The sequence below is a fragment of the Leptopilina heterotoma genome, unplaced genomic scaffold (genome assembly GCF_015476425.1).
Source record: "Leptopilina heterotoma isolate Lh14 unplaced genomic scaffold, ASM1547642v1 Lhet_120, whole genome shotgun sequence".
NCBI classification, from domain to species: Eukaryota; Metazoa; Arthropoda; class Insecta; order Hymenoptera; family Figitidae; genus Leptopilina; species Leptopilina heterotoma.
The window spans coordinates 822142-843461 of record NW_025110838.1 but is presented as its reverse complement, the minus strand read 5'-3'; the positions used below and the strand labels follow the sequence as shown (position 1 = coordinate 843461).

General features: G+C 23.6%; 1 protein-coding gene across 16 annotated transcripts in view; it reads left to right on the top strand.

Moving 5' to 3' along the window:
- LOC122510693 (glutamate-gated chloride channel) overlaps positions 1-21320 on the top strand; it is a 157211-nt gene that overhangs the window by 99204 nt on the left and 36687 nt on the right. For all 16 annotated transcript variants that reach the window (XM_043625623.1, XM_043625615.1, XM_043625606.1 and 13 more), the window contains 2 exons: positions 12044-12108; positions 19365-19585. In XM_043625623.1, coding sequence (XP_043481558.1) covers positions 12044-12108; positions 19365-19585 — 286 coding nt within the window. The remainder of the gene's footprint in view (positions 1-12043; positions 12109-19364; positions 19586-21320) is intronic.

The window sequence follows — 21320 nt, the reverse complement described above, 5'->3', positions numbered from 1 at the left end:
CCCACTGCTAATTTATAACCTATATAGATAATCCTTATCACCATTTTTGCAAAAAAAAAAAAAAAATATGGAAAAAAATATATAATAACCCTATCGCTCTTCACATTCTATTGCTGATCAAGCTGTCTGATCGATAACAACTCTCTTACTACTACTTATTTTTCCATCGCTTCAAAAATGTCAGTTTGATAATAATTCATTGTCAAAAAATGTTTCCATTTTTGTGCTCTATTTATAGAAAAACGTTTCGTATTATCAAACATGTCAAACGGATTTCAAGTTATGTCGAGCGAGAATATCTTGTAGAGATTAGTTTTATTTACCCAAAAAAAAAAATGTTTTTTTTTTATTTTCTTTTTCACAAGTATTTCGAGTATTTATTTTTATTTCTGATTTTGAAGTAGAGTAGAATAAATAGTTTAGTTTAAACTCTATAGGTAAAGCTAAAATTAATGATGATTTATTTTAAAGTAAAACAATAATAAAATAAAAAACGTATTTTAAATACGTTTTTTAAACAAATTATTTGTTCTATTTATAATGAAATATATTTATAATTTGAAATTAAAAAAATATTTATTCGCCTTTTTTAAATATAGAAAGAATTATTTATTAATTCATAAATTAAAATTTATAATTATTTAGTATTTACTCTAATTTTTCTATATTTATTTTTCTGTATTTTTATAATTTTTATTATAATAAATATTCAAAATTTATTTTGAATAAAAATAAAATTTGGAATAAAAAAATACTAAGTATCTATAATTACCTTGTTTCAAATATTAAAAAAATAAATTATTTATTAACCTTTTTATACAAAATTAGATAATTTACTTCACTTTGCATCGTAGAATAAAATAAAAAAATGCAGTGTTTTCGATATTCAATAGTAACTAAAACAAAAATTACTCAATAATGGCTAAAATAATTTATATTTGAAATATTTTTTTCTCTCTCAAACAATATTTTACAAAAATTAACTTTTAATGCAAAAATTTTAAGAAGTATCGAAGACAGCTTGAATCAGGAATAAAAATCTGTTCTTTAGAGAAATTGTTCATTTGAAAATATAAAAAATGAAAATTTTAAACATTGACAAAATTAAATTTTTATTTTTTGACAGTATATAGCATAATAATTGTATCTGTCAAAAAATAAAAATGTTCAATCTCGCTTTTGATGTACATTGATGTTTACTAGATTCTATCAACTTTTTAAATTGTAAAAAATTTGTATTAAAAACATAAAAAAAGTAGTAATAATAAATTTTATTTTATCACTTTTTGGATGTTTTTTATTTGAAGAATCAAAATTTTTGAAAAATAAAATTTAAGTACGGAATTTTTATTCAAACTTTTTTAATGTAAAAGTTCGACCTGTATTAATAAATGAATAAAGTATAAATAATTCAAACCACAAATTAGTAAATAAATTAATAATTTAGTATTATTTAGTTATTTATTTTTTATATTCAATTCAAAAAATAAGTAAATTAAAAAATGTAATTGAATGGCATTTAATTATTTATCTACTAATTTTACTTAATCATTTATTTAAACAGTGAACGGACTTACAAATTAAAGTGCCCTTCAGGCATTTATCATTTACTGTAATAAATAATTATAATAATAAATATTTCGATTTTACATATAAATAATAATAAAAAAAAGTAAATTTAATAAAATCTATACTCTATTTTTATCTGTATTAAAGTAGAAATAGTAAAAATAGAAAAAATAGTAAAACTAAATAGTAAATTAAATTTAAAATAAAAAATTAAACTAAATAGTAAATACTAAATAGAAAAACTTAGAAAAAAAATAGTAAAAATCCCATTTTGAAATAGTAAAAAACTAAAAATACTGGAAAAACAATCGCAAAAATTACAAAAGTGATAGAAAATCTAGTTAATATTTCATGAAATCCATATTTCCCCTCTCCTTTCATTATCCAAATTTTGCACGAACACTTCCGTTCAACACAAACACAAATACCTCTCGAGCCATAAAACAAAGACATTGTCATTATATTTTCTCTCTCTCTCTCTCTCTCTCTCTCTCTCTCTCTCTCTCTCTATATATATATATATATATAAATGGTAGAAATGTGAAATATCCTCTACATTATGAAAATTTGCACTGACTCTTTAATAAATTAATTCTCATTCCTCGCGCGCTTCAAAAACTTCCAATTTGTGTTTTCGTGTGTGTGTGTGTGTAATTGTAACATTAACATCTCTCTTGAAAGTCACTTGCAATGTTTTGAAAAGAGGAGAAAATTTCATCTCAAACTTAATAAACGTATAAGTATAATATAACATTATGAATTTTGAGAGAAGTTGCACTATAAATTTAAATATATTATTTCAAATGTGTTTTAAAGTAGGTTGTGTCTTTTGTTTACAATATTGTTAGTGGCAAGCTTAATTAAGAGAATAATTATAAAAGAGAACATTGCAAGTGACAATTATTCAATTTTTGAATAATGAAAAAATATACTTATCACTATTGTTATTTTGTTTATGTGCGCAGGAATGTCGATGTTTAAACGCTCTGCACTGAAAACAAAATATTTTTTTATTATTCATCTTTTCTCAATTTTGAATCCATTTTCCATACTTTTTGTCTCGAAAATCAAAAAATTCTTCTTCGATTTTCTTGGAAGAGATATTTTTTGGTTTTCGAAAATAGTTTCATTTCTGTTTATTTTATTCTGTATTTGTTTTTATTTTCTATTTTTTTCATTTTCTATTTTTATTACTTAGTTCATTTTTCATTCTGTTTCTTCATTTTTATTTTACTTTACATATTTTGTATTTTATTTTTATTTTACTTTGCATTCTGAATTTTTTATTTTACTTTTATTTATTTACTTATTATTTATTCAAAATATACAAGCAGAGAATTTTTGCATTTTAGTTTCAATTTTTTTTATTTTTTATTTTTATTTTATTTTGCGATTGGTATTTGTATTTTTTCCATTTTCATTTTCATTATTTTCATATTTATTTTCATCATTATGTTTACTTTAATTTTTTTCAGTTTGATGATTGTAATTTTTTTTTCCAATTATATTTGTCGAGATTGAAATTATTTCGTTTCAACAACATAATACACAAATATACCATGTCTATTTATTAGAAAAGAAAATCAATAATTATTGGAGTAAATTATTTTTTTTTCTCGATTAGAAAATGAGGATTTTTCATTCATCAGTTTATCGAATTTTCCATATGCGAGTTACTTGATATTACTGAGCTTAACGATTAATTAAAGTCCCTCACGATAAAAGAATTTAATTATTGGATTCAAAGAATTTCAAACCTAGAGACTGAGATTTGAAGTACAATTCTTTTTTCCCTTTTTTTTATTCAATGTTCTCGATCAATGTCGTAAATTCAGATATATGTAAAAACGAATTGATTTCTTATTAATTGTTCCAGAAATATAAATCGGAATTTTTCCTGCTGTACTTTATTATTCATTTTACAATTTTTTAATAGATACTTTTTAATTGGTCAGTTTTTATTAATGTTTAATTGAGAGTAATGTGTAGTAAGATTACCTAATTATAATTAATTTCGAATCTTGGTTCAAATTTTGAGAAAAATTTATTTTTTGACAGTAGAAAAAATTATTTTTAGTCAGACAAACATTTAAATTACATTTAACATATTATAAGTAGAAGAAATCACTTTTTGTTTGAGTGTAAAAATTTTTACTTACAAATTTGCCAAAAAACGTTTTTAGTGAAAAATATAGTTACAGACAGATTTAATTTTCTTTATTTTTATTTTCAATTGTCAAATTCTTAAATTCCAAGTAGTAAAAGCAATTCATTGTCAGATTGTAGAAAATGCAACTTACAAATTAAAAAAAAATCTTTTACCAAATTGCAGAAAATTAGTAGTAATAGAAAATTTTAGTCAGACACCAAAATTTACAATCTAGGAGAGCAATTAAAAAGAAATATTCTACCGAATTTCAAGAAATTAGTAGTAATAACAAATTTTAGTTAGACGAAAAACACAATTTAGAAAGAAGAAAAAAAAATTACAGAAAAATATATTAGGAAAAACATTAATTGTCACATATTTTTTGTCCGCAAAACCTGTACAAACACATAATAAAATGTAAATTAAGTATAACGATTTTGTCAACGAGTCAAAGTAACGACCTTGTAAACCTATAAAAACCTTGAAATGTTCTGTAAACGATAAAAAAAAAAATTCCCTGTCTAGCTTTAAGCTTTTACCTACATTAAAAATGTAGGTAAAATATGATAAATATATGCAAAAAAAGCAACGCTGAAATTATACTGTGTGTTGGTGAAAACAAAAGCGTGCAACTCAACAACAACAGGATTATGAATCTGTATTCCGATAGAATTACGTGGTCGCTGGCAATAGCAAAACCCTTATCAAATTGCATGGCTTGTTTCGTGCTCAGCGGATCATAGGGTTAATGCCTGTTACCCAACTCCTTATATATATATCCCGTGAAAACGTCAACGTTTCACCGCATTTTTTGTCAAATATCATTCATATCGATTACTTTTTTGCTTGAATTTTTTCTCCTGTCATAACTCATTGAGTTCAAATGCTGATATATTTATTCACCTCTTTAAAATAATGTCATTCTAAAAACTTGATAAAAAATTTCATTTTTCACCTCTTTAAAATAATATAAATTTCCTTTCCTTTTTCAAAATAATGATTTTTTCATAATAATCCTTTTATTACCATTTTATAATAATGTCACTTTTTTTTCTCTGTAAAATAATATTAATTATCGTTTTTCAATAATGTCGAGTAAATAATTCAATAAATATGAATGTCTGACTAAATTGGTTTTTACTACTGATAGGAGAAAAAAATTTACGGGAATCATAAAGATCCGATTGTTGATGAAATTTTTTTACTACCGCTTGCTACTAAAATTACAAGAATTGTAAACATTTTGTCTGATTGAAGCAATCTTTTTACTACTGATGGGCAATTTAGAAGATTACGTCTGTCTAAAACTGACTTTAACTACTGATAATGAATTTTAATGTTATTTGTCGAATTGAATTTCAATATTTTACGAGCAATACTGTACGCAAGAGGAATTTGTAAACAATTTAACCATTTGAAAATTTTCTGGGCCGACTATAAACAACTTTTACTACTGATGCAAATTTTTTACTGTATTTGTCTCACTAAAGCAGATTTATGCTACTGATTTTAAAATTTATTTTTATAGAGTAAAATTTATTATCTTGACTATTTTTGCTTTTTTGTACTTAAAAAAAAAACGTCCGTCTGACTAAAACCTGATTTTTACTACTAATCCTTAAAAAATTACTCTTCCTAACTAAAAGATTTTTGCACCACTAAAAAATATGATTCTTACTGAAATTTTATTTCAACAGTGATTTATCATTTTTCAGAAAAGTAATCTATTAAAGTTAAATCTAACTAAAAGTTCCACTCTGTACTTTATGGGAAATTTTAATTACTATACAAAATTTAATCATAATACAAAATTTAATTACTATAGGAATAATTGAACTAGTGACGTATCAGTACTTTAAGAAGTTGTTTAATAATTTTCATACAGAAATTTTTCGCTCTTTTGAAGTAAAAGTTTTTTGGAAAGAAATAATTATTTCATTGAAGTGCACTTGACACGTAATTGTGAATGTTATACAACTAAATTATATGAAAGATTTTAAAAAAAAATAATCACAATTGTTTCAATTTTCTTGCTTATTCACATTTCTTGAAACTTCATTCACTCTTTCTTTTGTCTTCATATATTTGCAATCCACCTGAATGTCCAACATTGGACAGAGTTAATTTTATTTTAAACGAAAACTTAATTTAACTTTAGCTGAATTTAATTAAAATTGTACTATCAATATATTATAGAGTAATTTCAACATTCATTTACTCTGACATTAGTTTAATTGTGTCGTATTCTGTTTTTTTTATTTTTTCATTTATATTTAGAACAAATACATTTTTAAAGAAACTGTGGAATTAGTTTAATTTTTTATTTATGTGAAAATTAATTTTATAGCAAATAATAATAATAATAAACAATAAAAATCGTCCGGCTGACTAAAAATTGACTTTTACTACTGATTTTAAACTTAAATCCATATGTCTGACTTTGGAACTCTTTTACTACTGAAATAATATTATGTGAAACGATTAAAAACGTCCGTCTGACTAAAACCAGAGACTTTCACTACTAGTGCTAAATTTAAATCGTTATGTCTGACCCTAGAAGTCTTTTACTACTGAAATAACATAATGCTGAACAACTAAAATCACCAGGCTGACTAAAAATAAACTTTTACTACTAATTCTAAATTTAAATCGTTTTGTCTGATTCTGAAAGGCTTTTTACTACTTGAATTATAATTACAAAACAATGAAGAAACGTCCGTCTGACTAGTGACAGACTTTTACTACTTATTATAAATTTTAATCAATATGTCTGACCCTAGATGTCTTTTACTACTGAAACAACATTATGCCAAACAACTAAAATCTATCCGTCTGACTAAAAATATACTTTCACCACTGATTATAAATTATAAATAAATTTTCATCGATTTGTCTGACTCTAAAAGGCTTTTACTACTGGAATAATAATACAAAACAATTAATAAGTCTAAATAAAAACGAAATTTACTACTGAAGAAAAATTTTAATCGATCTGTTTGACTGTTATTATTTTTTCAAAAGTAAATTAATGAATTTGACTCCTGATGACTTACAGTATAATTTATTAATTGAAAAAAATTTCTTATTGATATAAATTCTAATTTATTTAATTTTCAACACAAATCTCAACGGTTTTCATTGTTTTGTAATTATTATTATAATTAAAAATTAAATAATTATTGAAATAAAAAGAATTGATTCATTAATACTTAATAGATAACAATATATTAGTAAAAGGAAATTTAAAGTCTCTTTTCGAGTCAGTGAAAATCTTCAGTGTCCGTAAATATTTATCGCAATATTGAAATATAATAATTTACTTTTAAATGGAACTTTTGTCGATACTGGGCCTTATGCAAAATAACATTTTCCATTTTTTATTACCCCTTTCGAATTCAATTTGCTAAATGGAGTCTAAAAAAGAAATATGCTTTACAATCTTTCCAAAGTGAAATTCGATATATTGAATTCGTGACATCCTCTAAAACTATTTTGTACAGTAAAATTGAACCTGTCCACAAAAGATAATAAATGAATACACTGAGGCCTAAAGAAATTTTCTTCAAAACAAAAAGGAAAATTAAAACATTCAGAAGTGATTCAATTAAAAAAAAATTCAATTCAATTTAATTAAAAATCAAACATAATAAGAATCAGTCTTAATAAAAAATAATAAGAAATAATTTTTTATAGAGAAAATTTTTCACTAAAAAAACGAAAGAAAATTTTAATTTTCCCCCTTTTTTATGTAAACAAAAGGAAAATTCTATAATTGTGATTTAATTATCTTCGGTAGTTAGAAATTTCACGCACTGAAAATAGTGAAAAGAAATATGAAAAGCAAAAAAAGAGATGAAAATCATTTAATAAAATTGACAAAAGGTGTTAAACAATTTTCACGTTCACCGAAAAAAAAATAATTTACTCTTTGATATCCTTCGATGTTTGTGGATAATACCCTTTTCCGTTCCTTTTATATTCTGCTTCCAATTATTTTCCTACACTCATGGAAAATCAATCACTTCATTGTTTCACTGACAAACTGATAATAAATGTGCTCGAAAAATTATGCAGAAGCAGATAAATTTATTTCCCAATTATTAATTTCTTTTTTTTTCATATAATTATTGGATTTTTATTATTTGTGTTCCATGTTTTATGGAAAAAAAATTTGTAATTATTGGAACTAGAGTATACGCGACGAGAAAAATAAATTCTCTGATTTCTTTAAATGGACTCAGAAGGGAATTATTTTCCTTTTGAACTTTGATTATTGGGAAATAAATATTTACTTGATAAAAATAAATTTCTTTTTAACAATTAATATTTATTAGATGGAATAAATATTTATTCGAAGCAATATTTGTTTGATGCAATGCAATTTTATTGAAAATATTCTAAGTAAATAAATATTTTGGCGGAAATATTTATGTTAATAAATATTTTGAGGCAAATTAATATTTGATGTAAATAAATATTTTGACAAAAATATTTGATGTAAATAAATATTTGAGACAAGTAAATATTTCATGTAAATAATTATTTTCAAAATAAAAATGTTGGAAAAAATATTTTCTCTAAATAAATTTTTGAGACAAAGAAATATGTAAACAAAAAATTATTTGATCCAAACAAATTATTTATTTGAATTAAATATTTATAATATAAAACAAATAAATATTTGCTGCAAGTAATTATATTTTGATAACAAATAAATAATTATTCATTTAACAATAATCAAAGCAAGTTCATTTAAATTGAAGCAAAAAATTTTTTTTCTTCACTGAAAGAAGAGATTAATCGAATTGATTATATTAATACAGAAATAATTCTATATTACATGAATTATAAAGTACCGTATATATAATTATTTACAACAATGCGAATACTTATAGATCATATTTGTTGTCACACTACTCGATGAGCAAACATTAATGAAGCCTTTCAAAAACATTTCCTACTACGTTAATGGAACCGTCATATTTGTCATTAGCCCTTCTCTCCTATTTGGACAGTTCTGGAATGTCTTTGTCATTTTGAAGAATGACTACGTCTACGGATAACAAAATCAATCCCTCGGAATCATATACAAAACAAAAACTCAAAAAAAAAACACAAAAAAAAACAAACGTTTTTCAATCTGTTTTGGTGTATTGAAAATAAATGTATTACAAAATTAATATTTTTTATAATCGCAGTTACAAACTCTTTTAATCAATTTTTCACACAACTCTCAAATATTAAATGCAAATAAATATTTCACATAAATATTTGATAAAAATAAACATTTGTTTTATTTCTATTAATTAATTTTTTATAATTGATTAATTATCTAATTAATAAAAAAATTGATTAATTAATTTCTATAGAGATTTAATATAAATATTTTATGCAAATAAATACTTGACGTTAGTATTTAATGTAAATAAATATTTCTTTGATCCAAACGAGAAATTATTTATTGTAAACAAATATTTATTTGAAGTGAAGAAAAAAAAATACTGTACAAAATCTTTTTAAAACTAAATTAAATAATTAAACAATAAAAACTATAGTGAAAAATTAATATTAATTACTAATTTTCTATTTTGAAAATTAGAAAATAAAAAATTTGTTTTTTTTAAAAGGCAGGATTATAAAATGTTTGAAAACAATTTTTAAAAAAACAAAAAAAAAAAAACTGGTAAAGGATAAATAAAGGGAATTTTTAACTGCGATGTGTAAATTTTGCTATATCCGCAGCTACTGCATGTGCACAGCATGTCTATAACAAAAAGCTTTCGCTATATCGTATAATAAATTTAACGCATAGAGTGCCATTAGTGTGCTGTGCATATAGAGAGTTTAAAAAATACCTTAATCTTATTTCACATTGTTAACCTTTTCAAAGTCTTCATTAGCACCAAAGTTTACTGCATCCTCTCTTCGAGATACTTGATTAAAAAATTTACAAATTTTCACCTCTCTCTCTCTCTCTCGTTTTTATTGCAAAAGAAAATTTTTCACACTTTTTTTATTGCATTTTGATTGGCAACTATTTTTGTTCATTTTCTCTAAAAAGAAGAAAAAGAAATTACCGTAGTAATTAAATTACTAAATAATTATGTAAAATACTTGATTATTAAATATTTTCCATTTATTACTCTTTATTACCATTTTTTTCAAAGTTTTTTAGTTTTTATTCATATTCTTTAAAATATTTTTTTATGTTTTTTAAAAATATTAAAAAACATAAAAAAATATTTATTTATTATTTACCTAATTATTTCTTAATATTTCTTTATATTTACTCTTTATTAATATTTTTTTATTCACACTGATCGAAATTCTTTAATATAAATTAAATATATTTATTATTTATTCTTTTGTTTATTTATTACTTCCTCATAGAGGAAGTATTGTAATACCGAAATTTTTCGAGTTCGATTTTTTGACATATCTTTATGTTATTTGACCTCAGGAGTTCAAAAATGACATTTTTAAAAAATGTCATTCCGTATGTGTGTGTGTGTGTGTGTGTGTGTAAACATCACATTTTCATAAATATCTCGAAATCATGAAGAGCTTTTGAGTTGAATTTTTTTTTAAATTGTAGATCTCACCTGCGGACATAAAGCGAGAGTACTTTCTGATATATTAATAAAGTTTAACTAAATTTTTTTTTGATTTTTAATTTTGCAAAAAAACGTTTTTTGACCATAACTTTAAAAAAATGTTAGGACACCTATAAATGTTTTTCCATAATTTTGTAGAGTTTTTTTAGACGCATCTTTTGAGCCCTAATTGAACATTTTTCGTCCATATTAACCGGAGTTATTAAACTTTTAAAAATCAAAAATTTTGGAAAATAAGACTTTTTTGAAAATTTTGTTATAAAACGTAGAAGTAACTTTAAAATTATCGTTATCAACTTGTAGAGCATTAAAAAACGCTTCGATTGACCTATTTTTGAACCTAATTCGATAATAAATTTCAAAATTATTGGTATTTTAAAAACCAAAAATTGTGAAAAATGACATTTTCTCAACTTTTTTGATTGACAATTTTTATTTAACTATTAAATTATTGTAACTATCTTGTAGTGTATTTAAAAATACATTGATTGACTCAAAATTCAATCACTTTTACCATATTTATAAAAAGTCATTCATATATTTCTATTATTTTTATCTCTATGAGGAAGTAAAGTGTTCATGAAATGAGCACCAAAATTATATAAAAAAATACAACTTGGCAGCGGTTTTTATATTTTAAATTATTATTATTATTTTGTAATTGTATTTTTTTAATATTCTGCAATCTTTTGTAATAATTCGAGTATTTATTAATAACTATTAAAATTATTTAATATTTTTTAATTCCAACTACATTCATGTAATATAAAAATATTAAACTAATTCAAATGTAGTTGAAATTAAAAAAGGATTATCAATTAACTAATTAATATTTATTAATTGATTAATTGTCCTTTTGTTCGAAAGAAAGATAATTATTAATACTTTGCAGTATTTTTGTACTATTTTGCAATAATTATTAATATTTTTTAATTTTTCAATCTTTTTTAATTCGTACTACTGAATCGAATTCGTTTAATAAATTTAATTATTCGATTGTTATTATTCATTCTTTTCTTTGCTTAATAAAGAGTCATTAATAAACAAATATTAATTAGTTAATATTTATTAACATTTATCCATTTTTTTGCAATATTTTTTAATATTTATTTTTTTATTTATTTATTTAAATTTATATTCATATAATCGCATATTTATTAATATTTATTTTTCTGTAAGTTTTTATTTTAAATACTAATCGAAATCGTTCAGTTTTATTCACTTGTTAATTATCAATTTTATTCTTGTGTTTCTTTATATATTTTTGAAATTAAAAGAATTTTTTTTTTCTATTCTATACACGTTAAATTAACCTTGACATAAAAGTTAACATGGAGAAGAAAAATATTTTTAAAAGGTAGTAAAATACTTGAAAATGCTTCTTTCATTGATTTCGTATTTTTGTGAAAATTCTTGCTCTTTGAGTATCTCGAAGTGTGCTTATCTTTGCTCAGAGAGATTCGTAAGTGAAGAGACATCGTTGGGAGAAACGAGCTTCGAAATGCGTTGAAAGAGACATTCAAAACATTAAAAAAAAAAAGTCGTTCTCTCAACGCCCTTTCATTTTATGAACTGACTGGGAATAAAATTTATAAACCCCCACTTTAGTCAGCAATTTTTGTATTGCAAGTTGTTTTTTCTGTTTTTCGTTTTAAAATAGAAAAAAAATTAACCTCTTTCAAGACTTTAGACATTTTTGCTCTTGTTACAGGAACCTTGACCGTTAACGTGAGTGTACTGCTCTTGAGTCTCGCATCACCCGACGAGTCCAGTTTGGTAATTTGCATTCTTCTTTTGATATCTATAAATCATTTTTTAATTTTTCGTATTTAATTCTTATATATATTTTATAAATATTTAAATAATAATAATAAAAATAATAATAATATTATTTGAATGTTCCCAGAATTTTTCACGAAACAATTGTCAATTGTTTTTATTGATTTATTATTTTTTATTGAATTATTGATGTTTTAATGGATTTTTTTAAAGTAAATAAATAATTAACTTCTTGAAGAATAATTCCCCAAACTTTGGTAAATAAATAAATAAATAAATAAAACGTTCTTACATTATTTTATTGCTTTACTTATATTTTATTTAAATGTAAAATTATTACCATTATTATTAATAATACTATTATTATTATTTTTATTATTGTTGTTGTTATTATTACTTTTAAAAATATTTTTTTCAGGGTTGAATTCCTTTTTTTTATCAAATGTGAGAAGAAATTTATCAAATTGAAAAATAAATCAGAATTATTTGAAAACAAATTTTTCTCATCCTTTTGACATTTGATATTTTTGCATAAAAAGAAATGTCCATGTTTTTGAATTTTTATTTTTTAATCGTGAAATTCGTTTTTCCTTTTTTTTCTTTGTTTGTTAATATGTCATATTCAGATGTTTTGAAAAACGATAATGCTTTTTCGTTGTTTCGGTCATTCTTTTGTGTTATTAGCTTTTTGGGAATATTAAATGGGAAATGGAAACATTAAGTTCCTTACTTTTTTGTTTTCTATAATAATTTTTTTATCAAAGTATTTTTATATTTTCATCTTTTAGAATTCCTTTTTAAAAATCCTTTGAATTTTCACTCTACCACTGTGTGTGTGTGTGTGTGTTTATATATAAAATCTTGTATTTAAATTTCAAATACTTTTCAACTCGGTTTATTTTAAATTATACAAGCATCTTCTTCATCATTCTTTACGAGAGCGACAATTTCTCTTTGCAATTTTTATGGGTTTGATTTTATTTTTAGAAGATTGCCAAAAAAAAAAAATGTGCAAACTTATAGAATTGTTTTAGTAAAATTTTTCTTATTGAAAAAAAAATTAAATATTTAAATAAAAAGAAAAGAAAAGAAAAGAAAAGAAAAGAAAATTATAAATAAAATTATAATAAATAAATTATCAAAATTAAATAGTTAGAGAAATGTTTATTTTAAAAATTCCAAAGGTCTACTGATTTAAAAATTTAACTAATTTGATCGAACTGTAAATTTAATTCAAAGACGATTCGGTGGATACTTTTTTATCTACTCGAGGAAAAAAAGAATAAAAGAAAATCTATTTATTTGGTTCATGAATTTTGCATTTACAAGGGATGGGGAGTATAGAGGTGCAAATTTGAGATTACACTTAAGTTCCAAACCATGCACATTGAATCTCACTTAATGCCATGACAGATACGTCACAGCAGATAAGCTGATTTGTAAAATGTGAACAATCTGGGCACGTGAGATCGAAGAGCCAGCCAGTATAATCCAACGATAACATAGGCTTAAACCGGAATTGTGTGTGAGAGAGAGAAAGCACTGTCCGAATTTTTAAACAATATTCAAATAGAATATTAATCGAAAAAAAGAAATCAGTTATCAGATGTATTTTTTTCGACTACTGAGAAATCTATTCACAGTTGAAAGAAAGAATTGTCTGACTAAAAACACTTTTACTACTGATTACATATTTTAATAAATTTAACTGAATAATTAACTTTATTCTGTTAAAAAAAATATTTTACACAAAATTCAATAAGCTGGACATAATATATTCTCTACTATTGCGAGTCAATTTTTCTCTGTGTCTGACTAAATAAGTCTGTTACTACTGATTTCCAATTTCAATTTTCTCGACTAATTAAAACTACATTTTATTACTTGTGGATTAATTTATAATTTAAATTAAAAATTGAACGTCTGACTATATCTAGTTTTGACTCGTCTGACAAATTTTTTTTCCTTCGTCTGACTAAATAAGTATGTTACTACTGATTTCCAATTTCAATTTACTCGACTAATCAAAACTATCTTTTATTACTTGCGCATTAATTTAAAGTGTAAATTAAGAATTAAAAATCTGACTGGATGTGCCTCTCTCATCATTTTTTTTTTTACTTTTGTCTGACTAAATAAGTTTTTTACTACTGATTTCTAATCGGCTCCGCTATTTGCAAATATATATATTTTATTACTTCTGAATTAATTTACAGTTTAATTTTGAAATTACTGGTCTGACTAGATCTTTTTTTTTTACACTTGAATAAAAAAATTGCCAGGACTTTTCATTTTAAAAATCTAGACCACTGTCTAACTAAAAATGTTTTTTACTACTCATTAAATTTTCCAAACAAGGTTTATAGTCTGACTGAATATTCTGTTTACTACTAAATTTTCACTTGACAACAACTCATCATAAACTCTCCTCCATTACTCTGATTCATCAAAATTTAAAAAATTCATATCATTGTCTGACTAAAACTATATTTTACTACTTATTAAATTTTCAAAACGTGGATTAGAAAACAAATGTAAATATAAATATTCAACTAAATATTCCATTTATCACTTAAATTCCACTTGACAACAAATTTGTCTAAAAACTCTTCTCTATTTTAGTGATTCATCAATATTCCTCTACATTATCTAATGCATTGTCTGACAGAAAATTGTCCCTCTACTATTATACTTAAACCGACGATTCATATAAACCAAAATAGTTATTTTCGTAACAAGGGCGCAAAATAGGTGATTGCGACGATGGCGAAATGAAGGGACCGAGGGGACACAATTTCGCGCCCGAGGCGAAGCCGAGGGAGCGAAAGTGTCCCCGAGGTCCCGAAATTTCGCCAAAGTCGTAATCACCTTTGCGCCCATGATGCGAACATAATTTTTTGTCCTAACTGCATGGAAAGTATGACATTGAGGGCACGCACGATTAAACGCTCATATTAGTTAAAAATTAAGCTCTATATAAACATTACATCGAATGAAGTTTATAATGATAGAAGTTTTAAAATAGAAATAAAAAACTATGTATTCTGGAAACATAGTATTTATTTAGAACGTAGTAATTAATAATTGAACAAAACTGAAACAAGAACTTTTAAAATTGACAATTTTGATAAACGAAATGGGAACAAAACCAAATGTCTCATTATTTTTTTTAGAGAAAATAAAAAAAAAATTGCAAATTTTTATAGACAAAATAAAACAAGTTGAAAATGTTTGCAGTTCTATAGTCAACATAAAAAGAAAGTCGAAAATGTCGCATTTTAATGAAGAAAATCGAATAATTAACAAGCGGGCGCAAAATACTTTTCCGCCCGCTCGGAGGTAGGGGAAGCGGGCGGAAAATACTTTACCGCCCGCTGACGTCATACAAGCGGGCGCAAAATACTTTTCCGCCCGCTTCCCCCACTCCCGGGCGTAATGTGTTACTTTGCGCCCGCCTTAAGTGCCCGAAATGACATACTTTCCGTGCAGGTAGGACAAAAATAACTTTTCACTCTTACACACTTGATGACAAAATATCAACTTTTAGCTAAAATTAATCTTGTTAAGAGTTTCTCTTGAAAATGCATGACTAGTAGAGCATACATAAAGCTCATAATGCAAATATGTTGTTTCAACTGTAAGTCGAGTGCTTCCATTAGGTGTAGAAATGTCTGTATAGTTTATACATATCATACACTATATAGGTTTATATATGAAATTCACTATCGTACTTTTCGACAAGTTCAGCAAGTTTGCTGTTCCTCTCGTTTAAGGAAATATTTGTATTATATATATATACCTTTCATTATATTTTCATTTGAATTATTTCGTTATAAAATAATTCAAGCATCAGATGTTAATTAAAACAATATTCAATAAAATAAATCAGAAGTAAAGGACACTCGTAATAATCAGCGATATTTTTATTATGTGGCCAATTAAATTTTGCCATTTCAGTTTTGTAACATTATTTTGATGTAGTAATACATTCCTCCAACCCTGACACGGATTAATTGCATTTCAATCAGTTATATCACTGAGTGTTGTTATAATTACAAACATTATGATTTGAATACACAAATTTTTTACTTATTTTATAATTTTTAATACTTAATTTTATATTTAATTGATTTAATATTTTTAATTTAATATTTCTTACTATTAACTTTTAATAAATTTAATTAATTTTATTTAATGCCTAAATTAAATGAACATAATTAATATTAATTATTATTAATATTAAATACCAATGATAAAAGAAACTTTTAAAATCATATAATTTAATTAATAAGTATCTTCACAGTAAATCGTGAGGTATTAAAAAGTGTTGCAGATTAAATTAACACCGAAAAAGATTAAAATAATCAATTTTGGTGTTATTTTTACAATGAATGAAATTTTAGTTCACTAAATTTTTTTATTACTGTAAAACATGAAAATATCGATAACTCCGAGTCTTCGACTCGGAGTGATCGATTTCTTCATATTTTATAATAATTTAAGATGACCAAGTAATAAAATCATTATTTTATATTATAAGATTATTTTACTTCTTCAAAATTGTTTTCATTATTTCAATTTAATTATTATTTTCAAAAATTTTTAACTACAATTTTACTTTATATCAATTATTTTTAATAATTTTCGAAAAAGTTCTTTGGCAATTTTCAAATTCATTTGTTTATAATATTTAATTTAACGAAATTTCAATTATTCCTAAATTCTTTAATTAAATGCATATTAGAAAATAAAAACTTCAAATAATATAAAAGAAAATTCAATTAAACTTTTTCATGAAAATTAATTTCAAAATTCAATTATTTGTAAAAATTCACGTTATATTGCTTTTAATATTCAATTATAATCTAAAATGTTAACTGAAATTCATTTTTATGAAATGAAAATCAATTTTTATTAGAAAATTCTACAAGAATTTTATTATTTAAATGCAAAAGTAAATAATTTATTGAATAATTCAATGTTTCTCAAAATTCAATTCTCATAAAGAATTTTATTAACAAATTTTTAAATAATTGAATTCTTTTGTCCAATTTTATTAAAAATTGCATAAACATAATTACTTTTTTCAAGGAATTCAATTATAATTGTATGAAAAATAATTGAAACGCTGCGATGAGTTTTATTATTAGTAAAAATAATTGAATCATTAAGAAGAATTTTATTGCTCTTGAAAATAATTGAATTTTTGCAATAATTTGTAACTTCTCTAAAATTAAATTTTTTTTCTAGTGTTTTTAACTAAAATTCTTCAATAAATCGATTATTTTTTAATAATTTTGAAAAAAGTTCTTTGAGAATTATCAAATTCATTCGTTTACAATTCAATTTTACAAAATTTCAATTATTCGGAAATTCTGCAATTAAATAAATTATTCAAAATAAAAACTTGAAATAATTTTAATAAAAGTCCTATTAAACTTTAAAAAAGAATTAATTCTACAGAATTGTTTGTCAAAAATATGAAAAGTTAAGAATTTCAATGATTTTAATTTGAAACTTTTTCAAAATTTAATTATTTCTAAAAATCCACGTTATAATGCTTGTAATACCTAATTATATATTTCTTGTAAGATGGTAATCAAGTGTCATCTAACGGACATTTATTTTACTTATCATATCGATAAGGCAGAAATTAATAATTTCTTTTTATTTTAATTTTGTGCATGGTTTCTGAAAAAAATGAATCGTCTCTCACCGCTGGGGTATGATCCCAGAACCTTCCTATTGCCGGTAGGATGCTCTAACCAATTGAGCTACAGAGAGATTCGATATCATTTATTTCACAAAAAAAAAATTAAAAAAAAAATTTTAGTAATAAAATAAATGTCCGTTAGATGACACTTGATTACCATCTTACAAGAAATATTTAATTATCACGGATGAAACTAAAATTACCATCAAAACACATATCTAATTATAATCTAAAATTTTAACTGAAAGATTTTTTTAAAACCATTATTATTAGTACTTTCTACGAGAATTCAATTATTTAAATTTTAAATACAAAAATAAGTAATTTATTAATTTCATGTTTCTTGAAAATAAATTCTCATAAAAAATGTTATTAACAAATTTTTAAATCATTAAATTCTTTGGACGAATTTTTATAAAATTTATAAGAATATTTTCAATTTTTCGAGGAATTCGATTAAAATTGCATTAAAAATAATTGAAATTCTGCAATGAGTTTTATTATTTCTGAAAATAATTGAATTTTTAAAAGAATTTTATTATTTATAAAAATAATTGAATCCCTGTAAAAATGTTATTATTTATGAAAATATAATTGAATTATTGCGAAGAAATTTATAAAAAAAAAATTGTAAATAATTCAATTCCTTAAAAAAATTTTGTTATTTATGAAAATAATTGAATGTTTGCGTAGAATTTTATTAAAATTTTTTTTAATTATGGAATTCTTTTGGAAAATTTTATTGAAATAGTAGATATTGAAAATCATTGAATTTTAGAAAAAATTTTAAAATAATTAAAATTTTGACAAGAATTTGATTAAAATTACACACTAAAAAAAAAGTTTTACTTTTAGCCCGTTTTCGAGGCTGAATTTACGGTGTAAACGGAGTCAGCCCCATTAAACAAGGACAGACTTATGTGAAATACATGGGCTGAATTTAAGGTGTAAACGGAGTCAGACTTTTTTTTTCCTGTGTATGTAAAATAATTGAATATCAGAGAAGAATTTTATTATTTATAAAGAGAATTGAAATTTTGACGAGAATTTTTAAAAATTTTTGAACACAATTGAATTTAGTAACTATGTTACTAAGTTAGTTAGTAAGTTAGTAACTAAGTTAGTAACTTACTAACTTACTAACTTACTATTCTCCCTGGAGAAGCTTAATTCGTTGAATTTTTACAAATCGTTGACTTTGGTGTTTTATTTAAAGTAAAATTTCATTCATATAGTTAAAAATAACATCAAAATAGATTATTTTAATCCTTTCTGGTGTTAATTTAATCCTACATGGATTAAACTATTGCAGATTATTTTGATCCATTCTAGCGTTATTTAACAACTCACGTTTTACTGTGATAATTATTTTGTAACAAAAATACCTAATTAGACAGAAGATTAAAGAAAGAATCGTAAATAAATGTCCTTTTATAATAACATTGCCATAAATTACTATTTCTTTTTATTTCCCTTAATATTTACAATTGTCGGATATTTTAGAATAAAAAAAAAATTTCTTTGTTTGTTAACTTTCAAGAAATACGAGGTGGAGTTCCTTTTGCAGCAGCAGTGGTACGATCCACGATTGCGTTACAGTAACAGATCACGTTACGAATTTCTGAACGCGATCCACCATCACAACGACATCTGGCTCCCAGACACGTACTTCATCATGCACGGAGACTTCAAGGATCCTCTTATACCGGTCCACTTTGCATTGCGAATCTACCGCAATGGCACTGTCAACTATCTTATGCGGTATTCATATGATGATTTCGTTATATATAAATTACACTTTTTGTTTCTCTCTCCACCACGTGATGTGACTTGTGGAGGAAAAAAATTAAAATTTCCTTATATATAAATTTTATTTGCAAGACTGTAATATTTACTTTTAAGAGGTAAAGAGAAAATTTTAGACAAAAAACTTGAAAACATCTGAGATATTTGAGTGCAGAGAAAAATTTTTATAAGGAGATTTTGAATTTTAAATTTTTCGTCTTACTGTACTGGAATTTTACTACTGATGGGGAAATTAATTTTAAAATGTCTGATTAAACGATTACTTATATTACTTAAGGGGAAAATAATTTTAAAATGTCCGACTAAACGATTGCTTAGACTACTGACAGAAAAAATAATTTTTAAATGTCTGACTAAATATCTGCCTGTACTACTGACAGAAAAAATAATTTTTAAAAGTCTGACTATACAGTTGCTTGTACTACTGAGGGGAATAATAATTTCAACATGTCTGACTAAACGATTGCTAACACTACTGTAAGGGAAAATAATTTTAAAATGTCTGACTAAATAATTACTTGTACTACTGATGGGACAAATATTTTTGAATAATCACAAAAAGTCTGACTAAATATTTCTTCTACTACTGATAAGTAATTATTTTTCAATAATGTTCAACTACTAGAAAATATTGTCTTGTGATTGTCTGACTTAAAAAGTATATTACTACTTAAGATATCAGACCAAAGCTACTGACTCTACGCCTCAATTTTTTCGTCTGACTGAAACCGATTTTACTACTGATTTCATATACATGTAGATCTCAGTCTGACTAAAAACAGTGTTGAACTACTGATTCTAGATTTAAATTGATTAGAAACATTTTTGAATTTCTATAAATTTTTAAATATAAAAATTACAAACTATTGTGTCTGACTATGAACGGCTTTTACTACTCACTGAAATGAGAGTTATAATTATAAAATGTTTTCTTAAAATATAAAAACCAAAAATAGTTGTTTCTCACCATAAGCAGTCTCTAACCAAAATTTAAAAAAATAGATTTAAAAACAGTAACCAGAATTACAATTATAATTAAATTAAATAAAATTAAAATAAAATTTAAAAGAAATTGAAAGTAAACAAAATTAAAATTAAAAAAAAATTAAAAATAAACAAAATTAAAATTAAAATTGAAAAAAGTTAAAAGTAAATAAATTTGAAAACATGTAAATTGAAATTAAAAGAAATGGAACTTTGAAAATAATAATAATAATTTAATGACTAAAAATTTAGGAAGCAAAGGAATATTTATTTTGATACATTTTATAAGTATAGATAATTGAAATATTGCTTTAAGCGAATAATATTTGAGACGGCAGAAAATGAGAAAAATGGATAAAAAATATAAAGAACAAGAGACAAGAATCTTTATTATACGTTTGCCAGTAGATAGAATCCGTTTTGGTCAGCCAACAACTGGAAATAGCACGTTAACAGTTAACTTGAGCGAGTTAAATCAATATCCGCCACTAGCTTCACAAAACCACATTGGTTTTACATAACAAATATTTCACTTTATGCTTCTATGAATCGAAATCACAATAGTCAATTGTCAAATTTCAACACAATAAACACTATTTGTAAATGTTTATATCTTCATTTTAACCGTATTTCCAAAAAAATTTATGATTTTTTATCTTTTTCGATTTGGAAATAAAAAAATAAATATTGGTAGATAAGGAAAACT